This window comes from Lepus europaeus, chromosome 1 (assembly GCF_033115175.1).
Source record: "Lepus europaeus isolate LE1 chromosome 1, mLepTim1.pri, whole genome shotgun sequence".
NCBI classification, from domain to species: domain Eukaryota; kingdom Metazoa; phylum Chordata; class Mammalia; order Lagomorpha; family Leporidae; genus Lepus; species Lepus europaeus.
In genome coordinates, this window is record NC_084827.1 from 183,052,687 (window position 1) to 183,078,362 (window position 25,676).

The window sequence follows — 25,676 nt, forward strand, 5'->3', positions numbered from 1 at the left end:
TACATGGACAGGTGGATGGATGGTTACATGGACAGGTGGATGGATGGATGGATGGATGGGTGGATGGACAGGTGGATGGATGGGTGGATGGATGGTTACATGGACAGGTGGATGGATGGATGGATGGATGGGTGGATGGACAGGTGGATGGATGGGTGGATGGATGGTTACATGGACAGGTGGATGGATGGATGGATGGGTGGTTACATGGACAGGTGGATGGATGGTTACATGGACAGGTGGATGGATGGATGGGTGGATGGTTACATGGACAGGTGGATGGATGGATGGATGGACGGTTACATGGACAGGTGGATGGATGGATGGATGGACAGGTGGATGGATGGGTGGATGGATGGTTACATGGACAGGTGGATGGTTGGATGGATGGATGGTTACATGGACAGGTGGATGGATGGGTGGATGGATGGTTACATGGACAGGTGGATGGATGGTTACATGGACAGGTGGATGGATGGTTACATGGACAGGTGGATGGATGGATGGATGGACGGTTACATGGACAGGTGGATGGATGGATGGATGGACAGGTGGATGGATGGGTGGATGGACAGTTACATGGACAGGTGGATGGATGGTTACATGGACAGGTGGATGGATGGATGGATGGATGGACGGTTACATGGACAGGTGGATGGATGGATGGATGGATGGACGGTTACATGGACAGGTGGATGGATGGGTGGATGGTTACATGGACAGGTGGATGGATGGATGGATGGACGGTTACATGGACAGGTGGATGGATGGTTACATGGACAGGTGGATGGTTGGATGGATGGATGGTTACATGGACAGGTGGATGGATGGGTGGATGGATGGTTACATGGACAGGTGGATGGTTGGATGGATGGATGGTTACATGGACAGGTGGATGGATGGGTGGATGGATGGTTACATGGACAGGTGGATGGATGGGTGGATGGATGGTTACATGGACAGGTGGATGGATGGATGGATGGACGGTTACATGGACAGGTGGATGGATGGGTGGATGGTTACATGGACAGGTGGATGGATGGATGGATGGACGGTTACATGGACAGATGGATGGATGGGTGGATGGTTGGTTACATGGACAGGTGGATGGACGGTTACATGGACAGATGGATGGACAGATGGATGGATGGGTGGATGGATGGTTACATGGACAGATGGATGGGCGGGTCTGTGGTTGCATGAATGTTATATGGATGGAAACATTCTCCTGTACTCAGAAAGTAGGCACATGCATTCTAAAACAGTCCAGTGTGGCTGGGCTTACGGAACAGCTGGCTGCTTCCGAGGCAGCAGAAGCTCAGCAGCTGAGGAGGCTGGAGACGCCTGACACCCTGCACTCACGCAGGAGACAAGACGAAGCTCCTGGCTCCCGGCTGCGGCCTGGCCCACCCTGGTTGTTGCAGCCGTTTGGGGAGTGGACCAGTGGATGGAAGCTCTGTCTCTCCCTCTTTCCCTGTTGCTTTGCCTTTGAAATCAATCAATCGATCGATCAATCTTAAAAAAATAAGCAGTGTAGTGACATCTGCAGACAACGTTCAGGAGAGCGAGCGAGAGTACTGTAAACAGCTCGCCTTCCGTGGCTGCTGTCTCCTTTGCTGCCGTGGTGGGGTCTGTGGGGACCATCAGAGCCGCTCCGTCTTCTCACGGCTATCCCTGGAGAAGCCAGAGGCCCCCAGCCCACAGGCCCCAGGGGTGCTCTGCACCCTCCTGCGGCTCTTGGCCGGAGCCAGCACCTGACCACACAATCTCAGCACAGACGGGTCACGGTGCAGCTCAGGGGGGCACTGGCTCTCACCGCCACAGGTCCCAGAGCCAGGACTCGCCCTCAGCTCCCCAGCTCAGGAATGGGAGCCGTGTCCCCTCACAACCTGGTGGCAGCCCTGACCTCGTGCTCACCAAGAACCTCTTGTTCCCGAGGGTGCAACATCCATTTCCTGCCCAGACGTAGTTGGCCCACAACCCTGCCTGGGTTCTCTCCCACCTGTGCACTCTCCCACCCTCCTGTGCGCTCTCCCACCCACCAAGCCCACCCGTGCTCACAAGCCCGGCAGGGGCTCCCCTCTCCCAGGACCCTCGGGCTACGTCAGTCACTTAAACAGAGCAGCCTCTCCCCACTGAGCCATCGCTCAGACCCTGACAGCAGCAGGGGACACCTGTCCAGCGAGGGCACTGTGGGTCACCTGAACTTGTAGGCTTGCTTCTGGATTTTGACCAACAAAGGGGTCTCATTTGCTATGAGCCAGGGTTCCTCATCCTCCACATACAGGGGGATGTCGTCCAGGAAGATCTGGGCGTCCAGCTCTCTGCGGAAGGCGCTCGTCATGGGCAGGTGGCAGTGGTCGGTGGAGTAGATGTACATGTCGGGCGGCAGCGTCAGCTCCTCGTGCAGAAGAAACCGCTTGTACTCGTAGAGAAAGGGGTCCTGCGCCTGCTGCGGGCCCCACTCCGCCCTGCCCTCCTCCGAGAGGCTGAGTCTCGCCCTAGACTGCTCGGAGAAGCGGGCGAGCTCGGGGTGGTGGAGCAGGGAGAAGCCGCTGGGTGTCTCTGTGCACAGCTTGATGAGGTGCTCGCGGAACCACAGCCCGACGTCCTGGCTGCCGTCGGGGTAGGTCTCCACGCCTGGCCCAAACCGCTCGTCCGCCCTGTACAGCCCCTGCAGGAGAAGCTTCGCTGGGGCCGAGCCGGGGAGGGGGCTGCGAGCTCTGCGGCCGGTTCAAAGTCAGAGGAAGAAAGCATATTCCCAAAAACACACCAATGTGGCCGTGGCATGCGCCAAGCCCTGGGCTGACACCGACCTCGCCTGGGGCAGGGGCCGGGTGCTCTGGGGAGCAGGCGCTAGGGAGACAGCAGGGAGGGGCGTGGCCTCACAGTGAGTGTGTGGGAGATCCTGCACAGAGGACTCACTCCAGGCAGCTTCCTGCAGACCCGACCCTGGGGCTGGCCAGGCACCCCGACAGGCTGGGGTGGGCAGTGTGCAGGGTGGGGCTGCCGGGCACAGGACTGGACAGACCTCGCAGGCCTGACCGAGAGGGGCAAGGAGGAGGAGGAGAAACAATGGTGAAAGGAGGAGGAGGAGGAGCATACAGTTTCCGGGTGCACCTCCCCCCCCCCCCCCGGAGGATACTCAGAAAGACAGAGCCAGGAGGGCCACAGCCAGGAGACATCCTGCAGCAGCTGTCACGGGAGGTGTCCGGGAACAAGTGACAAGGGCAGGTGCACTGCCAGGTGCCCACTCCCTGGAGGAGGGGCCTCTCCCTGGACATCCGGAGGCCACCGGGAGAGCAGAGGGGACACACAGGCAAAGCAGGGAGGCCTGAAACGGGGTTGGGGGGGGGCTTTCCCTCCCTGGAGCCTCCACAGGTCTTTTGCTCAGAGCCCTCCGTGTGCTGGACAGTGGCTGAGGCCAGGCTGGGCGCTGGGCCCCGTGGGTCCAGGGTGCTCGGCACTGCCCCCTACAGGACGCTTGCAGTCTGCAGCAGGAGGCAGAGCTGGAGGGGGCTGATTACAGAGCCTGCAGGGGGGGGGGGGGCTGTGCGGAGCAGTGAGCGGGGAATGCGCGGCCTCGGGCAGGCCAGGGGCCCTGGAGGCTTCCGAGAGGCACTGAGCGGCGTGAGGCACAAGGGAGAACTTGGGGTGCAGCTGCTGTAGATCGCGTGGAGTGAAGGGGCTCACGCCCTCGCCCCACAGCGCTACCCACGGGCCCAGAGTCACAAAGGCACCGTGTCCACCTCCACGGTGACCCCCACAGCAGAGCCATCACTGGCTCCCGGGGTCGCCCATGGCTTCCAGATCCAACTTTGGAGCGATGTAGATGTTTTACATAATTAAGCAAAACTCCAGAAAGACCCTGAACACGCGCTCTTTAAAAAGCAGGCAAAATAAAGCCAGGGACCAGGAGGTGGACCGAGCGAGGCGGAGGACCTGTCCCCATCCCTGTGGGACGACCCCAGGCCGACAACGGCCAAGAAGCCTCCCAGCAGTCCCAGAGCCCGTCACGCTGCTGTGGCTCGGGAGCCACGGAGCACGGCAGTGAGGAATCGGGCCAATGGTCAGAAACCAGGATTTTTAAGCCCAAGAGGACAGAATTACAAGCATAAAGTCACAGATGCCAAGTAAGACCCCTGTGTGCCTGGGTTGAACGGGAGATGTCAGTGTGGAACAAAGATAAACAAAAGGACGCTCTAAGTCTCTCTGGACAGGCCCCCAAGTCGTCAGGAACCAGAGCAGTGGCAACAAGCACCCAAGCTGTGGCCGACAAGGACCACGGAGCCAGGCTCACTGGGAAGACAACTACAGGCTTCTACTGCTTCATTTTGTGGATTTATTTGAGAGGAAGGACAGAGACAGAGACGTGGAGATGAGGGGGACTCCCACCCATGGTTCCCGCCCCAAATGCCCACAAAAGCTGTCGTAACCACGTGGACTGAAGCACATCAAATATACTAAAAATCCAAGCGTCTGTAAAGACACTTTATAACCAAACCCGGGGCTGTGCCGTGGCGCAGTGGGCCGAGCCTCCACCTGCTGCTCCAGCGTCCCGTATGGGCGTCAGTTCAAGTCCCAGCTGCTCCACTTCCGATCCAGTTCTGCTCGTGCACCAGGGAGAGCAGTGGAGGATGGCTCAAGTCCTGAGGCCCCTGCACCCACGTGAGAGACCTGGAGGGAGCTCCTGGCTCCCGGCTTCAGATCAGCCCAGCTCCGGCTGTCGCAGCCACTTGAGGAGTGAACCAGCAGATGGAAGACCTCTCTCCCTGTAACTCTGTAACTTTGTCTCTCCCTGTAACTCTGCCTCTCAAATAAACAATTAAATCATTTTAAAAAGTGTGCTTTTCAGGGGCGAGCGCTGTGTCGCAGTGGGTTAATCCTCCGCCTGCAGCGCCGGCATCCCATGTGGGCGCCAGTTCTAGTCCCGGCTGCTCCACTTCCCATCCAGCTCTCTGCTGTGGCCCGGGAGTGCAGTGGAGGATGGCGCAAGTGCTTGGGCCCTGCACCTGCATGGGAGACCAGGAGGAAGTGCCTAGCTCCTGACTTCGGATCGGTGCAGCACCAGCTGTTGCGGCCATTTGGGGAGTGAACCAACAGAAGGAAGACCTCTCTCTCTGTCTCTCCCTCTCACTGTCTGTAACTCCACCTCTCAAATAAATAAATAAAATCTTTTTTAAAAATGTGCTTTTCAAATGACACTCTTAAGAAAATAAACCACAAGCCTACCATGAGAAAACACCTGTAACTCGCATCACCGAGCGGCGCTCGTGTCCAGAATGAGCGCCAAGACTGCGCTCATCGCACAAGAAGCCCGGTACGGCAGTGCGGTAAGCTGAGCAGAGACCTCGCGCAGGTCTGCAAGCAGCAAAGAGGCAGAACGTGTGTCACCAGGGTCGTGAGGGTTAGGACGAGACACCACGACGCTCCCGCAGGAGCGGCTCAACCAAGGACAGCGACAGCCAAGCCCCCGGGGCGTGGAGGAGGTGCGGCACTCACACGCTGATGCCATGCAGAGAAGCCGGCACCGCCGCTGGCAAGCACCCTGGTCGTCCCGGTGGTGCCGCGGCCGTGGCCTTCTCCCCAGACTCACTGACTCGCTCGCTCAGCTGTTCACTTCCACCTCCATCACCCTGGCCCCAAACACACAGAGAGAGACCTACAGAACCACTCCCCTGGGAGGACAGACTCGCCAAGGCCCAGAGTGGATCCGACAGGTGCACCTGGACTCCCAGAGACAGGGGCGAGAGAAGAGGAGCCACAGGCAGACGGAACCTTCCGGGTCCCAAGCAAGACACGGCCGGGACAGAAGACGGGAGGGCCGGGACAGCATCCAGAGACAGACTCTGTGCCGGGACAGAAGACGGGAGGGCCGGGACAGCAGCCAGAGACAGACTCTGTGCCGGGACAGAAGACGGGAGGGCCGGGACAGCAGCCAGAGACAGACTCTGTGCCGGGACAGAAGACAGGAGGGCCGGGACAGCAGCCAGAGACAGACTCTGTGCCGGGACAGAAGACGGGAGGGCCGGGACAGCAGCCAGAGACAGACTCTGTGCCGGGAGCAAGACCCAGCTGCTCCTCAGCCACAAAAACGGAGCCAGGAACAGAGCGGAACCTGCTGTGTTCAGGGGAAACCGGGAGACTGGGACAGAGCGGAACCTGCTGTGCTCGGGGAAAACTGGGAGACTGGGACAGAGCGGAACCTGCTGTGCTCAGGGGAAAACTGGGAGCCAGGAACAGAGCGGAACCTGCTGTGTTCAGGGGAAAACTGGGAGACTGGGACACTCTGTGTCCTGCTCTCCACCCTCCCCACCCTGCTGCAGCCCCTCGCACCTCACCACACACGCCCACCCACGTCCGTCCCCATTCCCAGCTGCTGAGCCGACCACAGTCTGAGTGTGTGGTGGCACAGCCCCTCCCTGGACACCCAGGGCCCCGCCCCTCCTCACCTGGACACCCAGGGCCCCGCCCCTCACCTGGACACCCAGGGGCCCATCCTCTCACCTGGACACCCAGGGGCCCATCCTCTCACCTGGACACCCAGGGCCCCGCCCCTCCTCACCTGGACACCCAGGGCCCCGCCCCTCCTCACCTGGACACCCAGGGCCCCACCCCTCCTCACCTGGACACCCAGGGCCCCGCCCCTCCTCACCTGGACACCCAGGGGCCCATCCTCTCACCTGGACACCCAGGGCCCCGCCGCTCCTCACCTGGACACCCAGGGGCCCATCCTCTCACCTGGACACCCAGGGGCCCATCCTCTCACCTGGACACCCAGGGCCCCGCCCCTCCTCACCTGGACACCCAGGGCCCCACCCCCTCACCTGGACACCCAGGGGCCCATCCTCTCACCTGGACACCCAGGGCCCCGCCGCTCCTCACCTGGACACCCAGGGGCCCATCCTCTCACCTGGACACCCAGGGGCCCATCCTCTCACCTGGACACCCAGGGCCCCGCCCCTCCTCACCTGGACACCCAGGGCCCCACCCCTCCTCACCTGGACACCCAGGGCCCCGCCCCTCCTCACCTGGACACCCAGGGGCCCATCCTCTCACCTGGACACCCAGGGCCCCGCCGCTCCTCACCTGGACACCCAGGGGCCCATCCTCTCACCTGGACACCCAGGGGCCCATCCTCTCACCTGGACACCCAGGGCCCCGCCCCTCCTCACCTGGACACCCAGGGCCCCGCCCCTCCTCACCTGGACACCCAGGGGCCCATCCTCTCACCTGGACACCCAGGGCCCCGCCGCTCCTCACCTGGACACCCAGGGGCCCATCCTCTCACCTGGACACCCAGGGCCCCGCCCCTCCTCACCTGGACACCCAGGGCCCCGCCCCCTCACCTGGACACCCAGGGCCCCACCCCTCCTCACCTGGACACCCAGGGCCCCGCCCCTCCTCACCTGGACACCCAGGGCCCCACCCCCTCACCTGGACACCCAGGGCCCCGCCCCTCCTCACCTGGACACCCAGGGCCCCGCCCCTCCTCACCTGGACACCCAGGGCCCCGCCCCTCCTCACCTGGACACCCAGGGCCCCGCCCCTCCTCACCTGGACACCCAGGGCCCCATCCTCTCACCTGGACACCCAGGGCCCCGCCCCTCCTCACCTGGACACCCAGGGCCCCGCCCCTCCTCACCTGGACACCCAGGGCCCCACCCCCTCACCTGGACACCCAGGGCCCCACCCCCTCACCTGGACACCCAGGGCCCCGCCCCTCCTCACCTGGACACCCAGGGCCCCGCCCCTCCTCACCTAGACACCCAGGGCCCCGCCCCTCCTCACCTGGACACCCAGGGCCCCGCCCCTCCTCACCTGGACACCCAGGGCCCCGCCCCTCCTCACCTGGACTCCCAGGGCCCCACCCCCACACCTGGACACCCAGGGCTCCGCCCCTCCTCACCTGGACACCCAGGGCCCCACCCCCTCACCTGGACACCCAGGGGCCCATCCTCTCACCTGGACACCCAGGGCCCCGCCGCTCCTCACCTGGACACCCAGGGGCCCATCCTCTCACCTGGACACCCAGGGGCCCATCCTCTCACCTGGACACCCAGGGCCCCGCCCCTCCTCACCTGGACACCCAGGGCCCCACCCCTCCTCACCTGGACACCCAGGGCCCCGCCCCTCCTCACCTGGACACCCAGGGGCCCATCCTCTCACCTGGACACCCAGGGCCCCGCCGCTCCTCACCTGGACACCCAGGGGCCCATCCTCTCACCTGGACACCCAGGGGCCCATCCTCTCACCTGGACACCCAGGGCCCCGCCCCTCCTCACCTGGACACCCAGGGCCCCGCCCCTCCTCACCTGGACACCCAGGGGCCCATCCTCTCACCTGGACACCCAGGGCCCCGCCGCTCCTCACCTGGACACCCAGGGCCCCACCCCTCCTCACCTGGACACCCAGGGCCCCGCCCCTCCTCACCTGGACACCCAGGGGCCCATCCTCTCACCTGGACACCCAGGGCCCCGCCGCTCCTCACCTGGACACCCAGGGGCCCATCCTCTCACCTGGACACCCAGGGGCCCATCCTCTCACCTGGACACCCAGGGCCCCACCTCCTCACCTGGACACCCAGGGCCCCACCCCCTCACCTGGACACCCAGGGCCCCACCCCTCACCTGGACACCCAGGGCCCCGCCCCTCACCTGGACACCCAGGGCCCCGCCCCCTCACCTGGAAGACCCTTGTCTTCATGTACATGGTGCCGTAGCCTTCCCGGCAGCTGAGGTAGAACGTGCCTGTGAAACTGGAGCCATCCGGCCACACGTAGGTGCCCAGGCCGTGGCAGTGGTCCCGGTAAAACTGCCCGCGGTAGGACTGCGGGGCAGAGGCCGGTGAGGAGTGAGGAGCCTGCCCTGCCAGAGGCCACGGGGTGGGGGGCACTCTGTTCACCCCTGGGCCCCACCCCCCAGGCTGTGACCCCACTTCCTCCTCAGAAGACCCTGGCCAGGTCCAGTGCCCAGAGCTGAGCCCAACAGACCAAGCAGGTCAAGCAGAGGACGCCTTGCCCAGTCCCCAGTTTGATGTGGGCTTAGCCACACCACCCACCAGGCGCTGGAACAGGGCGCCCCGCCCACAGCCCACCTGCTCCGCCCCTCGGCCCTGCCCACAGCCCGCCTGCTCCGCCCCTCAGCCCTGCCCACAGCCCTCCTGCTCCACCCCCTCGGCCCCGCCCACAGCCCGCCTGCTCCGCCCCTCGGCCCCGCCCACAGCCCGCCTGCTCCGCCCCTCGGCCCCGCCTACAGCCCGCCTGCTCCGCCCTCAGCCCCACCCACAGCCCGCCTGCTCCGCCCCTCGGCCCCGCCCACAGCCCGCCTGCTCCGCCCCTCGGCCCCGCCCACAGCCGCCTGCTCCGCCCCTCAGCCCCACGCACAGCCCGCTCCGCCCCTCCCAGCCCAGCTCCCCCTCCCACCGCCCCTGCCTGGGCTTGGTGAACACAGAAGTGGCCGCAGCTGCTCGGGTGGGCATGGCCACGTGGGGGCGAGAGACTCCAGCTCCTACTGCGTTTCCGGTGGAGGGGCGGGGCCCGGTATCAGGGCTGCTCGGTGAAGGGGACGGAGCACTGGGAAACCTGCAGAGCCCAGCGGCCGGCAGGACCAGGGCACACCCCGCGGGGCCGCTGCCCCAGCAGGGACCCCAGGAGCGGGGACCCCAGGCCTGGCCTCAGGGCGGGCGCGGGCAGGTGTTTTCTCTTTGCCTGTGTCTGCGGAGACTTCAGCCCCAAGCTGCCCCGCAGGCCCCGCTGCCCCCGGCCAGGGAGGGTTACCTCGCCCGTGGGCCAGGAGAACTCGCCGAATCCCAGCTTCGTGTTCAGCCCAAACTGCCCCCGGTACAAGCAGCCGTCCTGCCAGCGTTGCTCGCCCTCCTCCAGGCAGCCCTCCGAGCCCTCCGCTCCCTCCTCCTGCTCCTCCTCCTGCTCCTCGGGGCCCATGGGGGCTTCCCTGGAAGGCAGAGCAGAGGGGCAGTGAGGACGCTGTGGGGGTCCTGGGAGCGGGAAGCCCAGGCCCTGCAGGAGCCCACTGCAGCCCCCCCCCCCCCCCGGCAGGAAGCAGACTGAGCACCCAGGCGCGAGGGCAGCGGGCCTCTCTCCGGCTCTTGCTGGGTGTGCGCGCTAACTTCAGTGCCCCCACCCCGGCCGGCCTCACACGGGCTCGCCCGCTCGCTCTCTCGCTCTCCCGGGGACTCTCTGAGGACGCTGCGTCTGTCTCGGGCCTGCTGACCTGTCCAGCGTCCAGCTGACGGCCTGGCAGGAGCACGCGACCAGGAAGCCCTCACACCCCCACTGCCCCACCGGCCAGCCCAGCAACGCGGGCCGCAGCCCACAGACGCCGAGCAGCGCGCGTGTCCGTGGGGAACGCACAAGCCGGGCTCCGGTCCCCTGCTGTGAGAGGGGCAGCCGCCGGGGGGCGCAGCAACGCCCGCGGCCGGGGCAGCGCTGGGCTCCCCCTGCCCCGTGCGGCCCCGGGGCCCAGCCTGCAGGCCAGCGGCCGCTCAGAGCCCATCCACTAGAGGGCGCCGCAGCTCGCCGGTCCTCCGCGCCCCCCGGCGGCGGGCCCGCACCTCTGGGGGAAGAGGGCCGAGCTGTCTGGCGACGGCCGCGGGTCCCCGACGGCCGGGGGCGCGCTGGGCCTGCCCTGCGGCGGGGGCTGGGGGTCGTAGGCGGCGGCCGCCTCGTAGTCTGGGATGAAGGGGGAAAGACCACCTTCCATGGTCCGAGCCTCCGAACCTGGGAGCGAGAGCGGGGCCACACGCGCGCCTCAGGTCCCCTGGCCAGGGCCCGCCCCTGCCGGGCAGAGGCGCCCCCACCGCCCAGACGCCGAGTCCGGGGTCGCCGCCCCCCTCCCGGCCCCCCGAGGCCGCGGACAGCGCAGCGCAGACCTCGCCTGTCGGTCGGACTGCAGCGACCGAGCGCGGGGTTTCCCTGGAGACAGGCCCCGCCCACGTGCGCGGCCTCCGCCAATCCGCGCGCCCGGAGGCCCGGCCCCGCCCCCTCTGTGACCTCACTGCCCCGCGACGCGGGGCCGCCCGCCTTGGCCGCCGCCGTTCCCGGGGCCGTGGGGCTGAGGCGCCGGCTGCTCCCGCCCCGCGACCCACGGCACCGCATGATCGAGCCGGGATGTCCACGGCCGCGGTGCTAAGCCGCCAGCCCCCGGGAGACCGGGAGGGTCTCAGTGATGGGATCCGCGCTGAGGCGGGGCGAGCTAAGCCGCGGCCTGCGTGTGGGCGCCGGTCCGAGTCCCGGCTGTGGCCCGGGCCCTGACCCGCGTGGGCGCTGACCCCCGTGGCCCTCGCCCAGCGGATGGAGGACTCTGCCTCCCTCCAACTCTGCCTCTCCGATAAATAAATGTAATAAGTCTGGGTGGACTGGTAAGCGCGGCAAATCCAGAACCGGTCCTCGGGGTGACGGCTCTCGGCTGCCCGAGGCCGCTGCGGGCGGCGTGGACGCCCAGCAAAGTGCGGCCCCGCACGGAGCACCGCGACCCGACGGAGGTCCGCCCCAGGCGGGTGCCGGGCGCCGTCAGCCGGCCTCGGAGCAAAGCGCGTGGGGACGCGGGGCCGGGGCCGCTGCGCGGACGGGGGATGGGGGACACGGGGGCCGCCGCGGGGACGGGGACCGGGGGTGGGGCACGGGGGCCGCCGCGGGGACGGGGGGTGGGGGACACGGGGGCCGCCGCGGGGACTCGGGGCTGGCGGGGGCCGGGGTCGAAGGGGCGGCGCTGGCGGGAGCAGGGCTGCGCGGCCACCCCGGAGCTGCGACAGTAGAGCGCCGGCGGCCGTGCCCCCCGTGAGCAGGACCCGCGCAGGGCAGAGGGTCGGACACGGGCCAGGCGGCCGCGGGGCCCGTCCAGGGCGGCGCGGAGGCCTCGGCCGGGTGCGGACGGAGCCTGCGTCTGTGCGGGGCCCCTTAGCGCACCCGGGCGCCCGGCGCCGGCGTCCCCCGAAGTCCCCGCCCACCGGCCCTCCCCGCGGCCGCGGCGCCGGCCAAGGGCACCGCGGGGGACGCGGGCGGCCAGCCTCGGGGGACGCGATCCAGCGGGTCCGCCATGCGCCCGGCGGCCGCCCCGCCGCCGCCGCCGCCCCTGGCGCGCGTGGCCCCCGCGCTCTTCCTCGGGAGCGCGCGGGCCGCGGCCGCCACGGAGCAGCTGCAGCGCGAGGGCATCTCGCTGTGCGTCAACGTCTCCCGCCAGCAGCCCGGGCCGCGCGCGCCCGGCGTGGCCGAGCTGCGCGTGCCCGTGTTCGACGACCCCGCGGAGGACCTGCTGGCGCACCTGGAGCCCACCTGCGCCGCCATGGAGGCCGCGGTGCGCGCCGGCGGCGCCTGCCTGGTCTACTGCAAGAACGGCCGCAGCCGCTCGGCCGCCGTGTGCACGGCCTACCTCATGCGGCACCGCGGCCTCAGCCTGGAGCGCGCCTTCCAGGTGGGCGGGGCCTAGCCGGGCGGGGCCGGCGCCCAGGTGGGCGGGGGCTGATCTCAGGGGCGGGGCCTAGCCGGGCGGGGCCGCCGCCCAGGTGGGCGGGGCTGATCCCAGGGGCGGGGCCTAGCCGGGGGGCCGGTGCCCAGGTGGGCGGGGCTTATTGCAGGGACGGGGCCGGTGCCCAGATGGGCGGGGCTGATCCCAGGGGCGGGGCCTAGCCGGGGGGCCGGTGCCCAGATGGGCGGGGCTGATCCCAGGGGCGGGGCCTAGCCTGCCGGGGCGGCCCGGTACCCGGGGGACGGGGCCTAGCCTACTGGGGCGGGCCCGGTGCCCAGGTGGGTGGGCGGGCGGGCTGGCTCCCCGCAGCCGCTGAGACCGCTTACGCGACGCGTGGGCAACCTGACTTGGTTCCTTGGCTTCTTGGCAGATGGTCAGGAGCGCCCGCCCGGTAGCAGAACCCAACCCGGGCTTCTGGTCTCAGCTTCAGAAGTACGAGCAGACCCTGCAGGCCCGGTCCTGCGCGACCGGCGAGGCTCTGGCGACGACGTCCCTACCCCCGGAGGGGGCCGCCGGCGTGCAGCCCCAAGGGTCTCCCGACCCAGCGCAGTCGCCGCAGACCCGCACGCCTCCCTCCCCACCGGCGCACTGAGCCTTCGGGCCCGGTGAAGCGACCAGGGTTGGGGTAGATCCTCGTCCGCCCCAGCAGACTTTGGCCAGGAAAACCCAAGCTGCTGGAGAGGTTCGAGGCGGACAGAAATTCCGTGCGGGGAGATGGAAGCTGAGGGCGGGGGCCAGCCAGTGGGTGGCTTCTCCTGCGTCCCCCAGGCACACAGGGTCCCCATCCCAGAGCTGAACACTGACCCCTGCAGTGGTTGGGGCTCTGGTGTTGAGGCAGAGCCTCCTCCATGGGTAAGGGGACCCCCGGTCCAGCCTGCCCCCCAACGCCTTACCTAGCCTCCAGATTGTACCAGCATGGTGCCCCCACCTGCCCTTACCCGGCCTCCCCCCGTGGACATCCCATGCCCTAGAGACTTCTGGAAGATCCTCTGCTGTCAACATCCAGCAGCTCAGAGAGGGGAAGAGGAAAAGGGAAATTCAGAAGTAGTTGTCTGATCACAGGCAGTGGAGACACGGGTTAACACAGATACGGGGCCGGCAACGTGGCTGGCCGTGGCTGGTGGGTAAAGTCACTGCCTGTGGATGCTGGCCTGGTCCCACCTGTTCCATGTCTGATCCAGCTCCCTGCTGTAGTCTGGGAAAGCAGTGGAAGATGGCTCAAGTGTTTGGGCCCCTGCACCCACGTGGGAGACCCGGAAGAAGCTCCTGGCTCCTGGCTTCGGATTGGCACAGCTCCAGCCATTGTGGCCATCTGGGGAGTGAACCAGCGGATGGAAGACCTCTCTACCTCTGTAACTCTGCCTTTCAGATAACTAAGTAAATACATACACGTAACCTGAACAAGGAGCCCGGGTGGTGCTCATCTGCTCCTTCTCCCCCACCCTGGTGTCCCCCTGCCCCGGCCGGTGCCACCCACCAGGCACTGCCGGGCCCGGGAACAGCACTGGCCCTGCTGTCCTTTCCAGCCAGGCTGGGCCCGCCCAGCGGAGCAGCCGTGGTTCCCTGAGGCCCTCGGCTGGGGGCTCAGCCTCCTGTCCATCAGGACACCGTGGGCCTGGGTGGAAGCACACTCCCTAGGGACCTGGCCTCTGACTCAGCATCCCCTTGCCCCTGGCTGTGATGGGACACGTGGTCCTGCGTCAGAGCACGCGCTACACCCTGCGGGCTGTGCCTCAGCCCCGGCCCAGCCGCTGCTGCTCAGGGCCACCAAACCCCACTTCACCAGCCTCGGGCCTCCCCACCCCAGCCCCTAGAGAGCCTGTGCCTGGGCCCCAGCTTGGAGAGGGGGCTCAGCAGTCCATCCCAGTTTCCACCCAGTGCCTGCTCACAGGTGTAAAAGCCTCAGCGCGGGGCACCTCCCTGCTGGCCCTGGCCACGAGGGTGGAAGGACATCTGTGGGTCACACCCGCTCCAACCGCAGCTCCTTCGACCTCGGTCCAAACACCACCCCTTCCAGGGGGCCTCCCAGGTCAGGCCAGGAGTCCACCGCGCCTGGGGCACCAGCACACGGGAAAGGCGCGCCCAGGCCCTGTGGCTAGAAGGTGGGATGCAGGCAGATATGAGCGCTGCTTCCTCTCAGATGGCCAGAGGCCTGCGGGCAGAAACTGGGCTGCCAAGCCCGGGGCAGGCGCGGTGCTGGGAGCTCTCCAGCCGCCCCGCCTGGGGCGCGACGCCACCTCCTGCCGCCAGGGGCGCTCCAGGCGCCGGGCGGGGGTCTCCGGGGCCGCTGCCTGGGGGCTTGCGATTCCCACTGCCTGGGCTTCCCGGCCCACACGTGGTCCCGTGACCTGTAAGGGCGTTTGTGCCGGCTTCAGTGCCGCCGAATACCGAATTGCTCCCTCAAGACTCGCTGTGTCGGCTCCAGCATAAATGCAGGGGGGGCCGGCGCGCCCCCACGCCCACCCGGCTCGCCCCAGGAAGAGGGCCGGTTCCGCAGGGGCGCGAGGGGAGGGGCGAGACCCCGCCCACCGCTCCTCCAAGTCCAGAGGCCGAGGCAGCAGGTGCAGGGCCCCAACCCCGGGGGCGAGGACAGCGCGGCCGCCGCCGTGAGTTTTGAGAACCGACGTCCTTCCAGCATCCCGGGCCTGCCCGCTCTCGCCCCAAGTCCGGGGTGCAGACCCGAGCCCCACCTCCGGGGACGCCGCGGCGCTGCCTCCTATTGGAGTGCAAATGGCCAGCGCGCCCTCTCTGCCATCCGCTGGAGGGCCCCGAGCCCAGGGGGACAGCACTCCCCGGGGATGCGGCTGCCCAGGGGCCCCTTCCCCTGGGAATCGGAATTCTGAGGCGGCGACAGCAGCGCCCCGTGGTGCTCCCCGGCCTGGGCTGGCTGACCCAGGCGTAGGGCGCAGCCTTGCCTGCGGGGCCTCGGGACAGCACCGCCCGCCGACCTGCTGGGGCGATGTGCTGCGTCCACTGCCCGCAGCCCACACCTCGCACCCCGGGCCCTTCACGCGCGGCCGGCGCAGCTGCGCCCGGTGAGAATTTAAACGGCCACACGTGGACCGCGCTCCCGTATTTGACAGCGCAGCCGTGAGGCTCCCAGGCTGACCCACGGAGGCTGTGAGGGATCTCTGGGGCAGGAGGCCCACGGGCACACAGGCCGCGCCAAGAGGCCGCCGACCTGGGGGCCCGCGGGGAGCGGCCGTCCCGCCTCCCGGATTCTCCCTGGCGTGGGCCAGGCAGGCAGCGCAGAGCGCAGGGCTGGGGAGACCACTCCGCCACCCCGCGCACGACGCCCCAGGCTCCCAGCACGGCGCCTCGGCCCGCTCGGCGCTCCAGGCGCCGGCTCACCGCGCGCCGCGCGCCCGCGTCCCGGGCCACGACGCCCGGGCACGGCGGCCCCGACTCGCGGACGCCCAGGCTCACGGCGGCCCCAGCTCCCCGGCCCTCCCCGCCCGGCTCGCAGCGGCCCGGTCCCGCGCACAGCGCCCCCGGCGGCGACCGCGCGGAGCCCGAGCGGGGCGGCGCACGGCGCGGGGCCGGGCCGGGCGGCTCCCGGCGCGACTTCCTGTTGTGTCCGCGCCCCGCCGCCGCCGCCCGGCGCCCCTCTTCGGTCCCCGCGGCCCGGCGCGGCCGCCGCCCATGGATTTCACCTAGCGCCGGGGCAATGGCGGCGCAGTGCTGCTGCCGCAAGGCGCCCGGCGCCGAGGCCGCGCCCGCCCGCCCGCCGCCCGAGCCGCCGCCCGCCCTGGACGTGGCCTCGGCCTCCAGCGCGCAGCTCTTCCGCCTCCGCCACCTGCAGCTGGGCCTGGAGCTGCGGCCCGAGGCGCGCGAGCTGGCCGGGTGCCTGGTGCTGGAGCTGTGCGCCCTGCAGCCCGCGCCCCGCGCGCTCGTGCTCGACGCGCACCCGGCCCTGCGCCTGCACTCGGCCGCGTTCCGCCGCGCCCCCGCCGCCGCCGAGACGCCCTGCGCCTTCGCCTTCCCCGCCCCCGGGCCGGAGCCCCCGCGGCCCGCCTTCCCCGAGGCACCCGGCGCCGAGCCCGCCTGCTGCCCGCTGGCCTTCAGGGTGGACCCGTTCACCGACTATGGCTCCTCGCTCACCGTCACGCTGCCCCCGGAGCTGCAGGCGCACCAGCCCTTCCAGGTCATCCTGCGCTACACCTCGACGGACGCGCCCGCTGTGAGTCCGGCCGGGTGGGCCCGGGGCTGTGGGGCGCTCGGAGCGGCCTGGCACCCCCGCTGCGGGGGCGGTTAACCTGCACCGTGAGCCCGTGAGCCGGGGGCAGCCTCCCCGGAGCCAGGGCTGTCCAGGTGCCCTCAGTGAGTCCCAGCTGTTGCCTTGAGCCCTAGGAGCCTGCGTGGAGCTCCTGGTGCCAGGTCCAGGCCAAGTGGGCAGTGGAGACAGAGGACACATGTGACCCAGGAAGGCCCCAGAGTGGTGTTGTGTCTGCCCGGGACGGGGCAGCTTTGGGCAGGCACTGCTGAGCCCGACATCCAGGGGCTGGGTGGCAGGTGCAGAGGAGCCTGCGAGGGTTGAGCACCGAGCCCTGCTCTGCCGTGAGTGACACTTTGTCCCAGTGGGAGGTGAGGGCGGGCCAGGTAGACCGCGGTGCTTGGTGCCAGCTCACCCAGCTGCGACAGGCAGGTGCTGGCTCCATGCTGCTGACGCAGACCTGGGCTCTGCGGGGTTTGAGGCAGAGGGCTCCCACCAGCCCCAGGAGGCCCGGGTCAGGCCCTGTGACTACAGAGCCCCTCCAGTGGGGCTGGCAGGATGGAGCACGGCCTTTGTCACCACAGCACCGGAGCCCAGGAAGTTTGGAGGGCACACAGGTGACAGCCAACATACGTATGGAGCCCTCAGCTTTGGCGGCCCTGGGAGTGCCATCTGTCACTGCACGCAAGCACACAGGGTGGTGTAGAGGCCCAAGGCTGGGGGCCAGGCAGGGTCCACCCAGCTGACATCTGGACAGAAGAGCCCGGACCATGCAGCCTGTGGGTTTCCTGCACACTTCCCAGAGCCCTGAGCAAGGCCTGCCGCTCACCTTCCCGGAACCCCTGCTGCGGTGCCCGGGGACTGTGACAGGTGCACGGGCCTCCCAGCATGGCCCTGAGAATGGAGGAGCGACTCCTCCCTGGCCTTGACCTGTGACCTTGGAGCCCACGTGTCTGGTCCACCCAGGAGAGTGGCCGGCAGAATGGTGGGACCAGGGCCTGTGTCGCCCTGGGCTTCCCTTGGCCGGCTGGCTGGGCGCTGGCTGCTCCCCACCCGCTGCCTGGCTCCAGGACAAGGGGCTGGGCTGGGCGTGCTGGTAGCAGAAGCCAAGCGTTGGGCCTCTAACCCCTGGCACCCACTTTTGCACGTGGATGCTACAGGGCTCGGCCACCTCCCTAGACCTGGGCCTGCCCCAGGTGAGGGTGCAGTGGGTATTTCCTGGGGGGCCCCATGAGCAGGCGGGCCCACACCTGGGGGTGTCCTCACCCCTCGCACCCCAGTGCTGACCCAGCACCAGCACTCCTGCTGCTCCGAGTGTGGGCCCTTCCTCTTGCATCAGCGTGGTGCCCCGGCAGGGGCCCGAGACCCAGCTCTGGGGGTGGGAGGGGGACCTGCTGCAGCCCTCAGTCTGGGGGAGGGCTGGGCACGCCCCTGTCTCCAGGGACACTGCCAGCTCACTGAGGTGGAATGGGGCCAGGGAGAGGCTGGAGGAGGAACAGGTGTGAGTGCCCCCAGTGTGAGCTGAGGGCCACCTGCCTTGGCTCCACTCCGGGAGTGTCCTTGGTGTAAGACCGGAGCCCCGTGGACAGCATCTGCCGTCTGGGGCAGCCCAGAGCCCGGCAGGGGCAGGGGCAGGGCCACCAGGAAGAAGTGGGGGAGGGCTGTGAGTGCGGCCCGGCGGGTCTGCTGGGTCTGTGGAGACCCAGCACTGCTGGGCTGAGATCCGCTGGCCCTGCCAAGGTGGCTGTGGACAGTGGGCTCCAGATGCAACCTGGGAGGAGTGGCCAGACACAGACCTGGCCACTGGGGGAGAGGAGGCGCCACTGGGCTTCAGTGATAGTGTGACCAAGGGCAGGTGGGGGCCCGGGCCAACGGGGCCCGTAGCTATGCAGTCACAGACGGGCCAATCCCTCGCTCAGACCCCAGGCTTGGGTGAAAGGTGACAAGGGGAGGGGGAGGCTCTGCCCTGTGGGTGGGGGCTGGGAAAGCCCCAGCAGCCATTGTAAGGGCGGGAGGGAGGTGGGCCAACTGGCAACCTTGGCCAGAGGGTGGGCGGCCGGGTCCCAGCTGCCAGGGAGCCCGCCTAAGCCAGCCCGCTCCACCACCACCCCTGCCTCCATGCCTGGCTCTGCACGCTGCCCGCCTCCTCTGGCTTGGAGCCCGTCTCCCATCCCAGGCTGACCCCTCCCCGTCAGGTGGGATTGGCGGGAAGCTCTGTTTTTCCCATGGGTCACGTCACCAGATCGGTGCCACCCTGTCGGGACTGGGACTCGAGGTGTCCTGCTGTGCCTCAGTTTCCCTCGGGAAGCTCAGACGATGTCACATGGCTTTTTCCCTTGACTGCCCTGGCATGGGCCGAGAGCTCCCCTGGGCTGTCCCTCACCCCCACCCCAATGCACAGCCTCCCGCCTGGAGCCGGGGCTGGCCCTGCTGACCGGCGCAGGTCCAGCTGAAGCCCACAGCCCTTGCTGCCCTCCCACCCCGGAGAGCAGGATGAGGGCACGCCAGGGGGCAAGGTTAGCGGCCCTGGATGCACCGGTGAGGCCACCGGCCAGGTGGCCACCTGCTGACCCCCTGTCCCGCCCACAGATCTGGTGGCTGGACCCGGAGCTGACGTACGGCAACGCCAAGCCCTTCGTGTTCACGCAGGGCCACTCCGTGTGCAACCGCTCCTTCTTCCCCTGCTTCGACACGCCTGCCGTCAAGTGCACCTACTCCGCCGTGGTCAAGGTCAGGTTCCACCTGCCCCCGCCCATCCCCCACCCCTGCCTGACCCCCTCACCCATCCCTCAGCCCTGCCTGACCCCCTCACCCATCCCCCACCCTGCCTGACCCCCTCACCCATCCCTCAGCCCTGCCTGACCCCCTCACCCATCCCCCACCCCTGCCTGACCCCCCACTTCTGCCCCAGTCCTGCCTGCCCCCACCTCTGTCTGCGGCGGCTGTACCCCCAGTTCGCCCCAGGCCACTGTGCAAGCAGGAGCCTCCCACGGAGGGGGCTGCAGACTGAGGGTCTCACACCAGGCCCCTCTGAGGGGGCTCCAGACAGAGTTGCTGGGTCGCTGAGGGGACTCCGGGTCCCTGGGCCCGAGCTTGGGGCCCCCGGCCCCCCTCAGTGTGGGTTCCTTGCAGGCCCCGTCGGGCGTGCAGGTGCTGATGAGCGCCACCCGGAGCTCGTACGAGCAGGAGGAGGGCGTCTACCGCTTCCACATGGAGCACCCCGTGCCCGCCTACCTCGTGGCCCTCGTGGCCGGAGACCTCAAGCCAGCGGACATCGGGCCTAGGTAAGGCCCCGCCGGGACCCCTGGACACAGGTGCTGGGAGCCAAGCCAGCCCCCTGGTATTGACACCCCCTGGGGCCAGCCGGCCTAAGACCGCACGCCAGGGCCAGGGCGCAGCCCCCTGCACCTCCCCCACTCATGGGTCCCCCCGGCCCCTCTGCATCCCCCAGCCTTGCTGGGCAGGGAGAGCACCGTGGGGCGAGCTAGGCTGGGGCCGTGGGCCTCAGCCTCCCTGCCTGCCCCGTGACAGGAGCCGCGTGTGGGCCGAGCCGTGCCTCCTGCCCACGGCCACCAGCAAGCTGTCGGGCGCGGTGGAGCAGTGGCTGAGCGCCGCCGAGCGGCTCTACGGGCCCTACATGTGGGGCAGGTACGTCCAAGGCGGGTGCCCTGTCCCCGTGTCCCCTGGCTGCAGGCCCCCCCGGGGGGGTGTGGGCGACAGGGTGGAGCCTGAGCCTGCGGTGCCCGTCCCCCGCAGGTACGACATCGTCTTCCTGCCCCCCGCCTTCCCCATCGTGGCCATGGAGAACCCCTGCCTCACCTTCATCATCTCGTCCATCCTGGAGAGCGACGAGTTCCTGGTGATCGACGTCATCCACGAGGTGGCCCACAGCTGGTTCGGCAACGCCGTCACCAACGCCACGTGGGAGGAGATGTGGCTGAGCGAGGGCCTGGCCACCTACGCGCAGCGCCGCATCACCACCGAGACCTACGGTAGCCCCGGGGCGGCCAGGCGGGGCGGCGCAGGCCGGGAGCAGCACCGGGTGCTGCCGCAGGTGCTCAGGACGACGCCCCACCCCCGACCCGTCCAGGTGCTGCCTTCACCTGTCTGGAGACTGCCTTCCGCCTGGACGCCCTGCACAGGCAGATGAAGCTACTGGGAGAGGACAGCCCGGTCAGCAAGCTGCAGGTCAAGCTGGAGCCAGGTACCCGCTGGGCCTCCTTGCCTGCCTTCTGCTTGCGCTGGCCGGGGCGGCCCTGGCCCTGCCACAGCCAGGCCGAGTGTCCGGCCCCGAGGGTGGGCGGGGAGCAGGCCCTGTGCCCCCCACTCCCAGGTGCCCCTGCTCATCTGGACATGTGAGGGAGGGCCGGGGACCTGGACGAGCTGTCCCCTTGCAGGAGTGAACCCCAGCCACCTGATGAACCTGTTCACCTACGAGAAGGGCTACTGCTTCGTCTACTACCTGTCCCAGCTCTGCGGAGACCCCCAGCGCTTCGACGGCTTCCTGCGGGTGAGCGGCCCCTCTGTGGGGCAGGCCCGGCGCCCTGCCCTCCCCGCGGGGGCCCTGCAGGCCCGTTAAGCCCCGCCCTCCATGCAGGCCTACGTGGACAAGTACAAGTTCACCAGCGTCGTGGCCCAGGACCTGCTCGACTCCTTCCTGAGCTTCTTCCCGGAGCTGAAGGAGCAGAGCGTGGACTGCCGGGCGGGTGAGACGCAGGCCGGGGGCAGGAAGCACTGGCAGGGCCCCAGCTGGGAGGACAGGAGGGCCGGATGGGGCCTGGGGGGCTTCCTGGAGGCGGCAGTCAGGCTGTCTGAAGAGGGCTGAGAAACCAGGGCGTGTCCGGCACCTGGGGCAGGGGGGTTGCCCTTCGCGGGCCCTGTTTGTGCAGCACCCCCAGGGCGTCCTGAGGGTTTGGGACTCGGAAGGGACCGACGGTGACGAAGGCAGTGTGGGCAGCTGGGAAGTTGGTGAGGGACCCAAGGTCGGGGAGGCACGAGGAGGGCTCCGAGGATCCATGAGGAGAGGGGCAGACAGAGCCTGTCGACAGCTCCTGGCCCAGGGGCCCCTCCCTGGCACTTCATCGCCTTGCCCCTGGGAGGGGCGGGGAAGGGAGGGAGTCCCTCGGGCACCAGCCGAGCCTTGCTGGTCTCCCAGTGACCACCCGCTGCCCGCAGAGGTGGTGACCAGCCTGGCCCAGTGCTGGTCTCCCAGTGCCCTTCACAGAAGCCCCTGTGGGAGCCACAGGGGCGGGGCCCTGGCTGGGGCCAAGCTGGTCTCCCTGGGGCTCGTGGGGCGCCGGGGTGGGGTGAGGGGTACCCTGCGAGCAGCCCAGGCAGGGACTGCAGGCTCCTTCTGCCGCCAACAGGGCTGGAGTTCGAACGCTGGCTCAACGCCACGGGCCCGCCGCTGGCCGAGCCGGACCTGTCTCAGGGATCCAGCCTGACCCGGCCCGTGGAGGCCCTGTTCCAGCTGTGGACCGCAGAGCCGCTGGACCAGGCTGCCGCCTCCGCCAGTGCCATCGACATCTCCAAGTGGAGGACGTTCCAGACCGCCCTGTTCCTGGACCGGCTCCTGGATGGGTCCCCGCTGCCCCAGGGTGCGTCTCCCGGCCGGCCGTGGGGGTGGGGGGCCGCCAGCCCAGCCCTGACCACCCGCTGCCCTGCAGAGGTGGTGACCAGCCTGGCCCAGTGCTACTCCTCCCTGCTGGACTCCATGAACGCCGAGATCCGCATCCGCTGGCTGCAGATCGTCGTGCGCAACGACTACTACCCCGACCTCCACAGGGTCCGGCGCTTCTTGGAGAGCCAGGTGCGGCCACGCCCATCCCGCCCGTCCCCGCCCCCAGGCCCCGGGGTCGAGGTGCAGAGGGAGGCCTCTGGGCCCGAGGTCCCGGGCTGCCCTGCTCCCAGTCTGCACGGGGCCGGGGCGTGGGTGGCAGTGCCACGGCAGCCCACGGTGTGGCTGTGTGCCCGCAGATGTCACGCATGTACACCATCCCGTTGTACGAGGACCTGTGTACCGGCACCCTCAAGTCCTTCGCGCTGGACGTCTTCTACCAGACACAGGGCCGGCTGCACCCCAACCTGCGCCGGACCATCCAGCAGATCCTGTCCCAGGGCCTAGGCCCCAGCGCCGAGCCCGGCTCCCAGCCCGGCAAGGAGCCGGCCTCGGCCCCGCCGGCCCTGCTGCTGGGGGAGGAGGCCCCCGGCGGCGCCCTCGCTCTCAGGGACGTGGACGTGTCTGCCTAGCCCCCGCCCCTCCGACGACACGACTGTGCCTTCCGTGGTCCGGGCCGCCGTGACTGTGCCTTGGCTCTGGCCAGGAGCTCTGCCCGGGCCCTTGAGCCCCTGTCGTGGGCTCCCCCGGGCTGGGGTGTAGGGACGGGCGGGGGCCTCCTCACGTTCGGCAGAGGCCCGCAGACCCGGCCAGCCCCTCCCAGGTTTCTTGCACTGCAGGCCCCAGGCCGGCCAGCACACACCACGCCTCCGTCTCAACACTGACAACGTGCCACGCCCGGACACCAGCACCTGCCGGGCGCTGCCCCAGGAGCCACAGCGCCCACTCCCCACGGCCACCACCACACTGTGCCTTACGTCTGCCGGGAGCCCCAGCCTGCACTGTCCCCATGGAGCCCCACCCCTGCCCCCGCCAGCCCCTGGCAGAGGGACGAGGACACAGGCGTCCCCTCGGTGTGGGCAGGGGCTGCCAGCAGTGGGTGGATGTCCCCTCCAGGGCCCGGGGGGAGGTAGAGCCTGGACGGCTGTGGATGGCTGTCGGCCTGGGAGGCACGGGGTCTCCAGCCTGGGGCCGCTGCATGGGGGTCTCAGTGGTCATCCCATTAAACCTCCACCCTGCAGACCTGACCTGCCTTCCTGTCTGTCCCTCCTCTTCCTGGGCGCCCTGGCATGGGGCCGGCCCGTGGGCAGCACAGACCTGAGGACAGGCCCCGACCCCCCAGGAGCCCCCCAGCCCTTGGCAGACCTGGGCCCCTGAAGGAGGCCACGTGCCACCCCTGGCCCGGGCCCGTGCTCCGTGTCTCTGGCCAAAGCCCAGCCTGGACTGGAGGACAAGGAGGAGGTGTGGATGGCGGGCTCGAGCCTGTGGGACCTGTGGGACCTGTGGGATGGGTCCCGGGCGGGGGGGGGGTCACCATCAAGGACGGGGCTGTGGGGTGGATGGCAGCAGGACCCGGCTGTGACAGGGTGCTGGTGGTGCTGGGGAGGGGGCTGCATCTGGGGGCTGCACAGTCTCCCATATGAGCAATGTGCTGGGGGCCAGGAATTACCCCCAGCAGCACCCCACTTCCAGAAGCAAACAGAAGGCCCTGACACCACCACCATGCAGCCTTCCTGGCTGGGTCGGCCCTGTCTCTGTTTTTTGGTGACTCAGCTCTCCCCACTTTCATAGGTCTCATGGAGACTCCGGCTGCCCAGGCACGGCCAGCCCGCCTGCCCCAGAGCCCACAGCAGCCACACAGCACTTAGAACTGTGGTGGCTGTGACCGTCACGGTCCTTGCCCTGGCTCCGTGTCCCCCGTGGCAGGGAGTGTCCTTCAGCCACATCTCTGTGGTGCCGCCTCTGCCACAGCCCATGGTCTGCACGGGCTGCAGCCTCTTCCCCTGGACCCCCTGGCCTCGGCAGCCACCCCAGGCGAGCTTTGCCCGAGGCTGCGCCACATCCCAGGGGCTCTGTTGACACCAGGGCCGATGCGAGGCCTCAGCCACAGCAGCTCAGAGGCTGAAGTCCACCCAGCAATGCTGGCTGCTCGGGCGCCCGGCCAGGTGGAGGAACATCCCCTGTGTCGCCGGCACCTGGCTGGGGACAGGGGAGCTCGGGAGGCCGTGCACCCTTTGCCCCTCTCTGGCCCCATGGGCAATCTGGCACCGAGGCAGGAGTGCTGGGACAGAGCACATGGCTGGAGGCACAAGCTGACCATGGAGCCAGGATGTGACCGCCACAAAGGGACCAGGGCTGGCTGCAGGATCCCCAGCCTCCACCTGCACAGGGTTCTCCCAATCCCCAGGCCGTGCCCTGTGCCGTCCACACCCCCACACGCTTCTGTCCCATCCTCTGCTCTGACGGGGGCTCCTCCCCCGAGGCCAGCTGTGGATGGAAGCTGAGGGGACTTCTCAGGGGACTTCAGGCACTGAGAGTTCCACCTGGGGCATCACTGGCAGTGTGAAGCCAGCACCCGCACCAACCAAACAGCCCCAGGAAAAGGCTGGCAGAGCCCCCAGAAGGGGACCACGGACACAAATGGTCACGGTCTCAGACACGCGTGAAACAAAAACAGGTGGTTATGGAAAAGAACCAGGCGGAGACCTTGAGAATTTTTTATTTTTTTAATTCATTTATTCAAAAGGTAGAGTGACACAGGTTTTCTATCTGCTGGTTCACTCCCCAGATGGGCACAATGCCCAGGGCTGGGCCAGGCTGAAGCCAGGAGCCAGGAGCTTCTTTCAGGTCTCCCACGTGGGTGCAGGGGCCCAAGGACTTGGGCCACCTCCCACTGCTTTCCCAGGTGCATTTGCAGGGAGCTGGGTGGGAAGTGGAGCAGCCGGGGTGCATGCCAGCACCCGGATCACATGCTGGCCCCTTGGAGATCTTTGAAAGGCAGCCGTGAAAATAAAAAAGGAAAACAAAGCCCAGTTGTCACCATGAAGATGTGACTGGGGGGTGGGACTATCAGGCCCACGAGGGACAGCAGAGGCCTCACGCAGGATGAGGACACTGGGCCCGACCCAACCTGCAGGACCTCAGCCACTGCAGACCTGACGCCCTTCCGGTGCGGAATACGCGTGGCCGGCATTCCTGCACCTCCCCAGGCAGAGCTGCGGTCCTGGGCTGCAGAGCCGGCTGGACCAGGGTTAAGGTTGGGGGAGGGGCAGGTAGGACGCGAGCAGGCACGACACTGCCAGATTCGGCATCTGCACAGGACGCCAGGAGAAGCCCTGGTGGACCCCAAGGGGCAGCTGCG

At 68.4% G+C, this 25,676-nt stretch overlaps 3 protein-coding genes across 3 annotated transcripts in view; 2 read left to right on the top strand and 1 right to left on the bottom strand.

Annotated features, from left to right (window-relative positions):
* The window catches only part of ANKMY1 (ankyrin repeat and MYND domain containing 1), a 52,085-nt gene extending 41,157 nt beyond the window's left edge, over positions 1 to 10,928 (bottom strand). Inside the window, exons 1-4 of the mRNA XM_062197516.1 lie at positions 10,891 to 10,928; positions 9,779 to 9,953; positions 8,686 to 8,829; positions 2,202 to 2,674 (exon numbers count right to left, since the gene is read on the bottom strand). Of these exons, the coding sequence (XP_062053500.1) occupies positions 2,202 to 2,674; positions 8,686 to 8,829; positions 9,779 to 9,943 (782 nt within the window). The 5' untranslated portion in view covers positions 9,944 to 9,953; positions 10,891 to 10,928. The remainder of the gene's footprint in view (positions 1 to 2,201; positions 2,675 to 8,685; positions 8,830 to 9,778; positions 9,954 to 10,890) is intronic.
* Positions 10,929 to 12,056: 1,128 nt separating this feature from the next.
* On the top strand, positions 12,057 to 13,884 carry DUSP28 (dual specificity phosphatase 28). Its single transcript, XM_062197522.1, has 2 exons — positions 12,057 to 12,431; positions 12,856 to 13,884. The coding sequence occupies exons 1-2, from the start codon at positions 12,057 to 12,059 to the stop codon at positions 13,075 to 13,077; spliced, it is 597 nt and encodes a 198-aa protein (XP_062053506.1). The 3' UTR covers positions 13,078 to 13,884.
* Positions 13,885 to 16,137: 2,253 nt separating this feature from the next.
* Positions 16,138 to 23,593, top strand: RNPEPL1 (arginyl aminopeptidase like 1). The gene is made up of 11 exons (XM_062194061.1): positions 16,138 to 16,665; positions 19,288 to 19,428; positions 19,831 to 19,982; positions 20,230 to 20,346; positions 20,455 to 20,690; positions 20,789 to 20,902; positions 21,096 to 21,208; positions 21,296 to 21,404; positions 22,065 to 22,295; positions 22,365 to 22,507; positions 22,675 to 23,593. The coding sequence occupies exons 1-11, from the start codon at positions 16,153 to 16,155 to the stop codon at positions 22,945 to 22,947; spliced, it is 2,142 nt and encodes a 713-aa protein (XP_062050045.1). The 5' UTR covers positions 16,138 to 16,152; the 3' UTR covers positions 22,948 to 23,593.
* Positions 23,594 to 25,676: the final 2,083 nt, after the last annotated feature.

What these genes read in the sequence shown, in the direction of transcription:
- DUSP28 (XM_062197522.1), top strand. Translation starts at nt 12,057, where the DNA reads ATGCGCCCGGCGGCCGCCCCGCCGCCGCCGCCGCCCCTGGCGCGCGTG. An exon ending in GCCTGGAGCGCGCCTTCCAG is followed by an intron (nt 12,432 to 12,855) that starts GTGGGCGGGGCC and finishes GCTTCTTGGCAG; the next exon opens with ATGGTCAGGAGCGCCCGCCC.
- RNPEPL1 (XM_062194061.1), top strand. Translation starts at nt 16,153, where the DNA reads ATGGCGGCGCAGTGCTGCTGCCGCAAGGCGCCCGGCGCCGAGGCCGCG. An exon ending in GCTTCGACGGCTTCCTGCGG is followed by an intron (nt 21,209 to 21,295) that starts GTGAGCGGCCCC and finishes CCCTCCATGCAG; the next exon opens with GCCTACGTGGACAAGTACAA. An exon ending in TGGGTCCCCGCTGCCCCAGG is followed by an intron (nt 22,296 to 22,364) that starts GTGCGTCTCCCG and finishes GCTGCCCTGCAG; the next exon opens with AGGTGGTGACCAGCCTGGCC.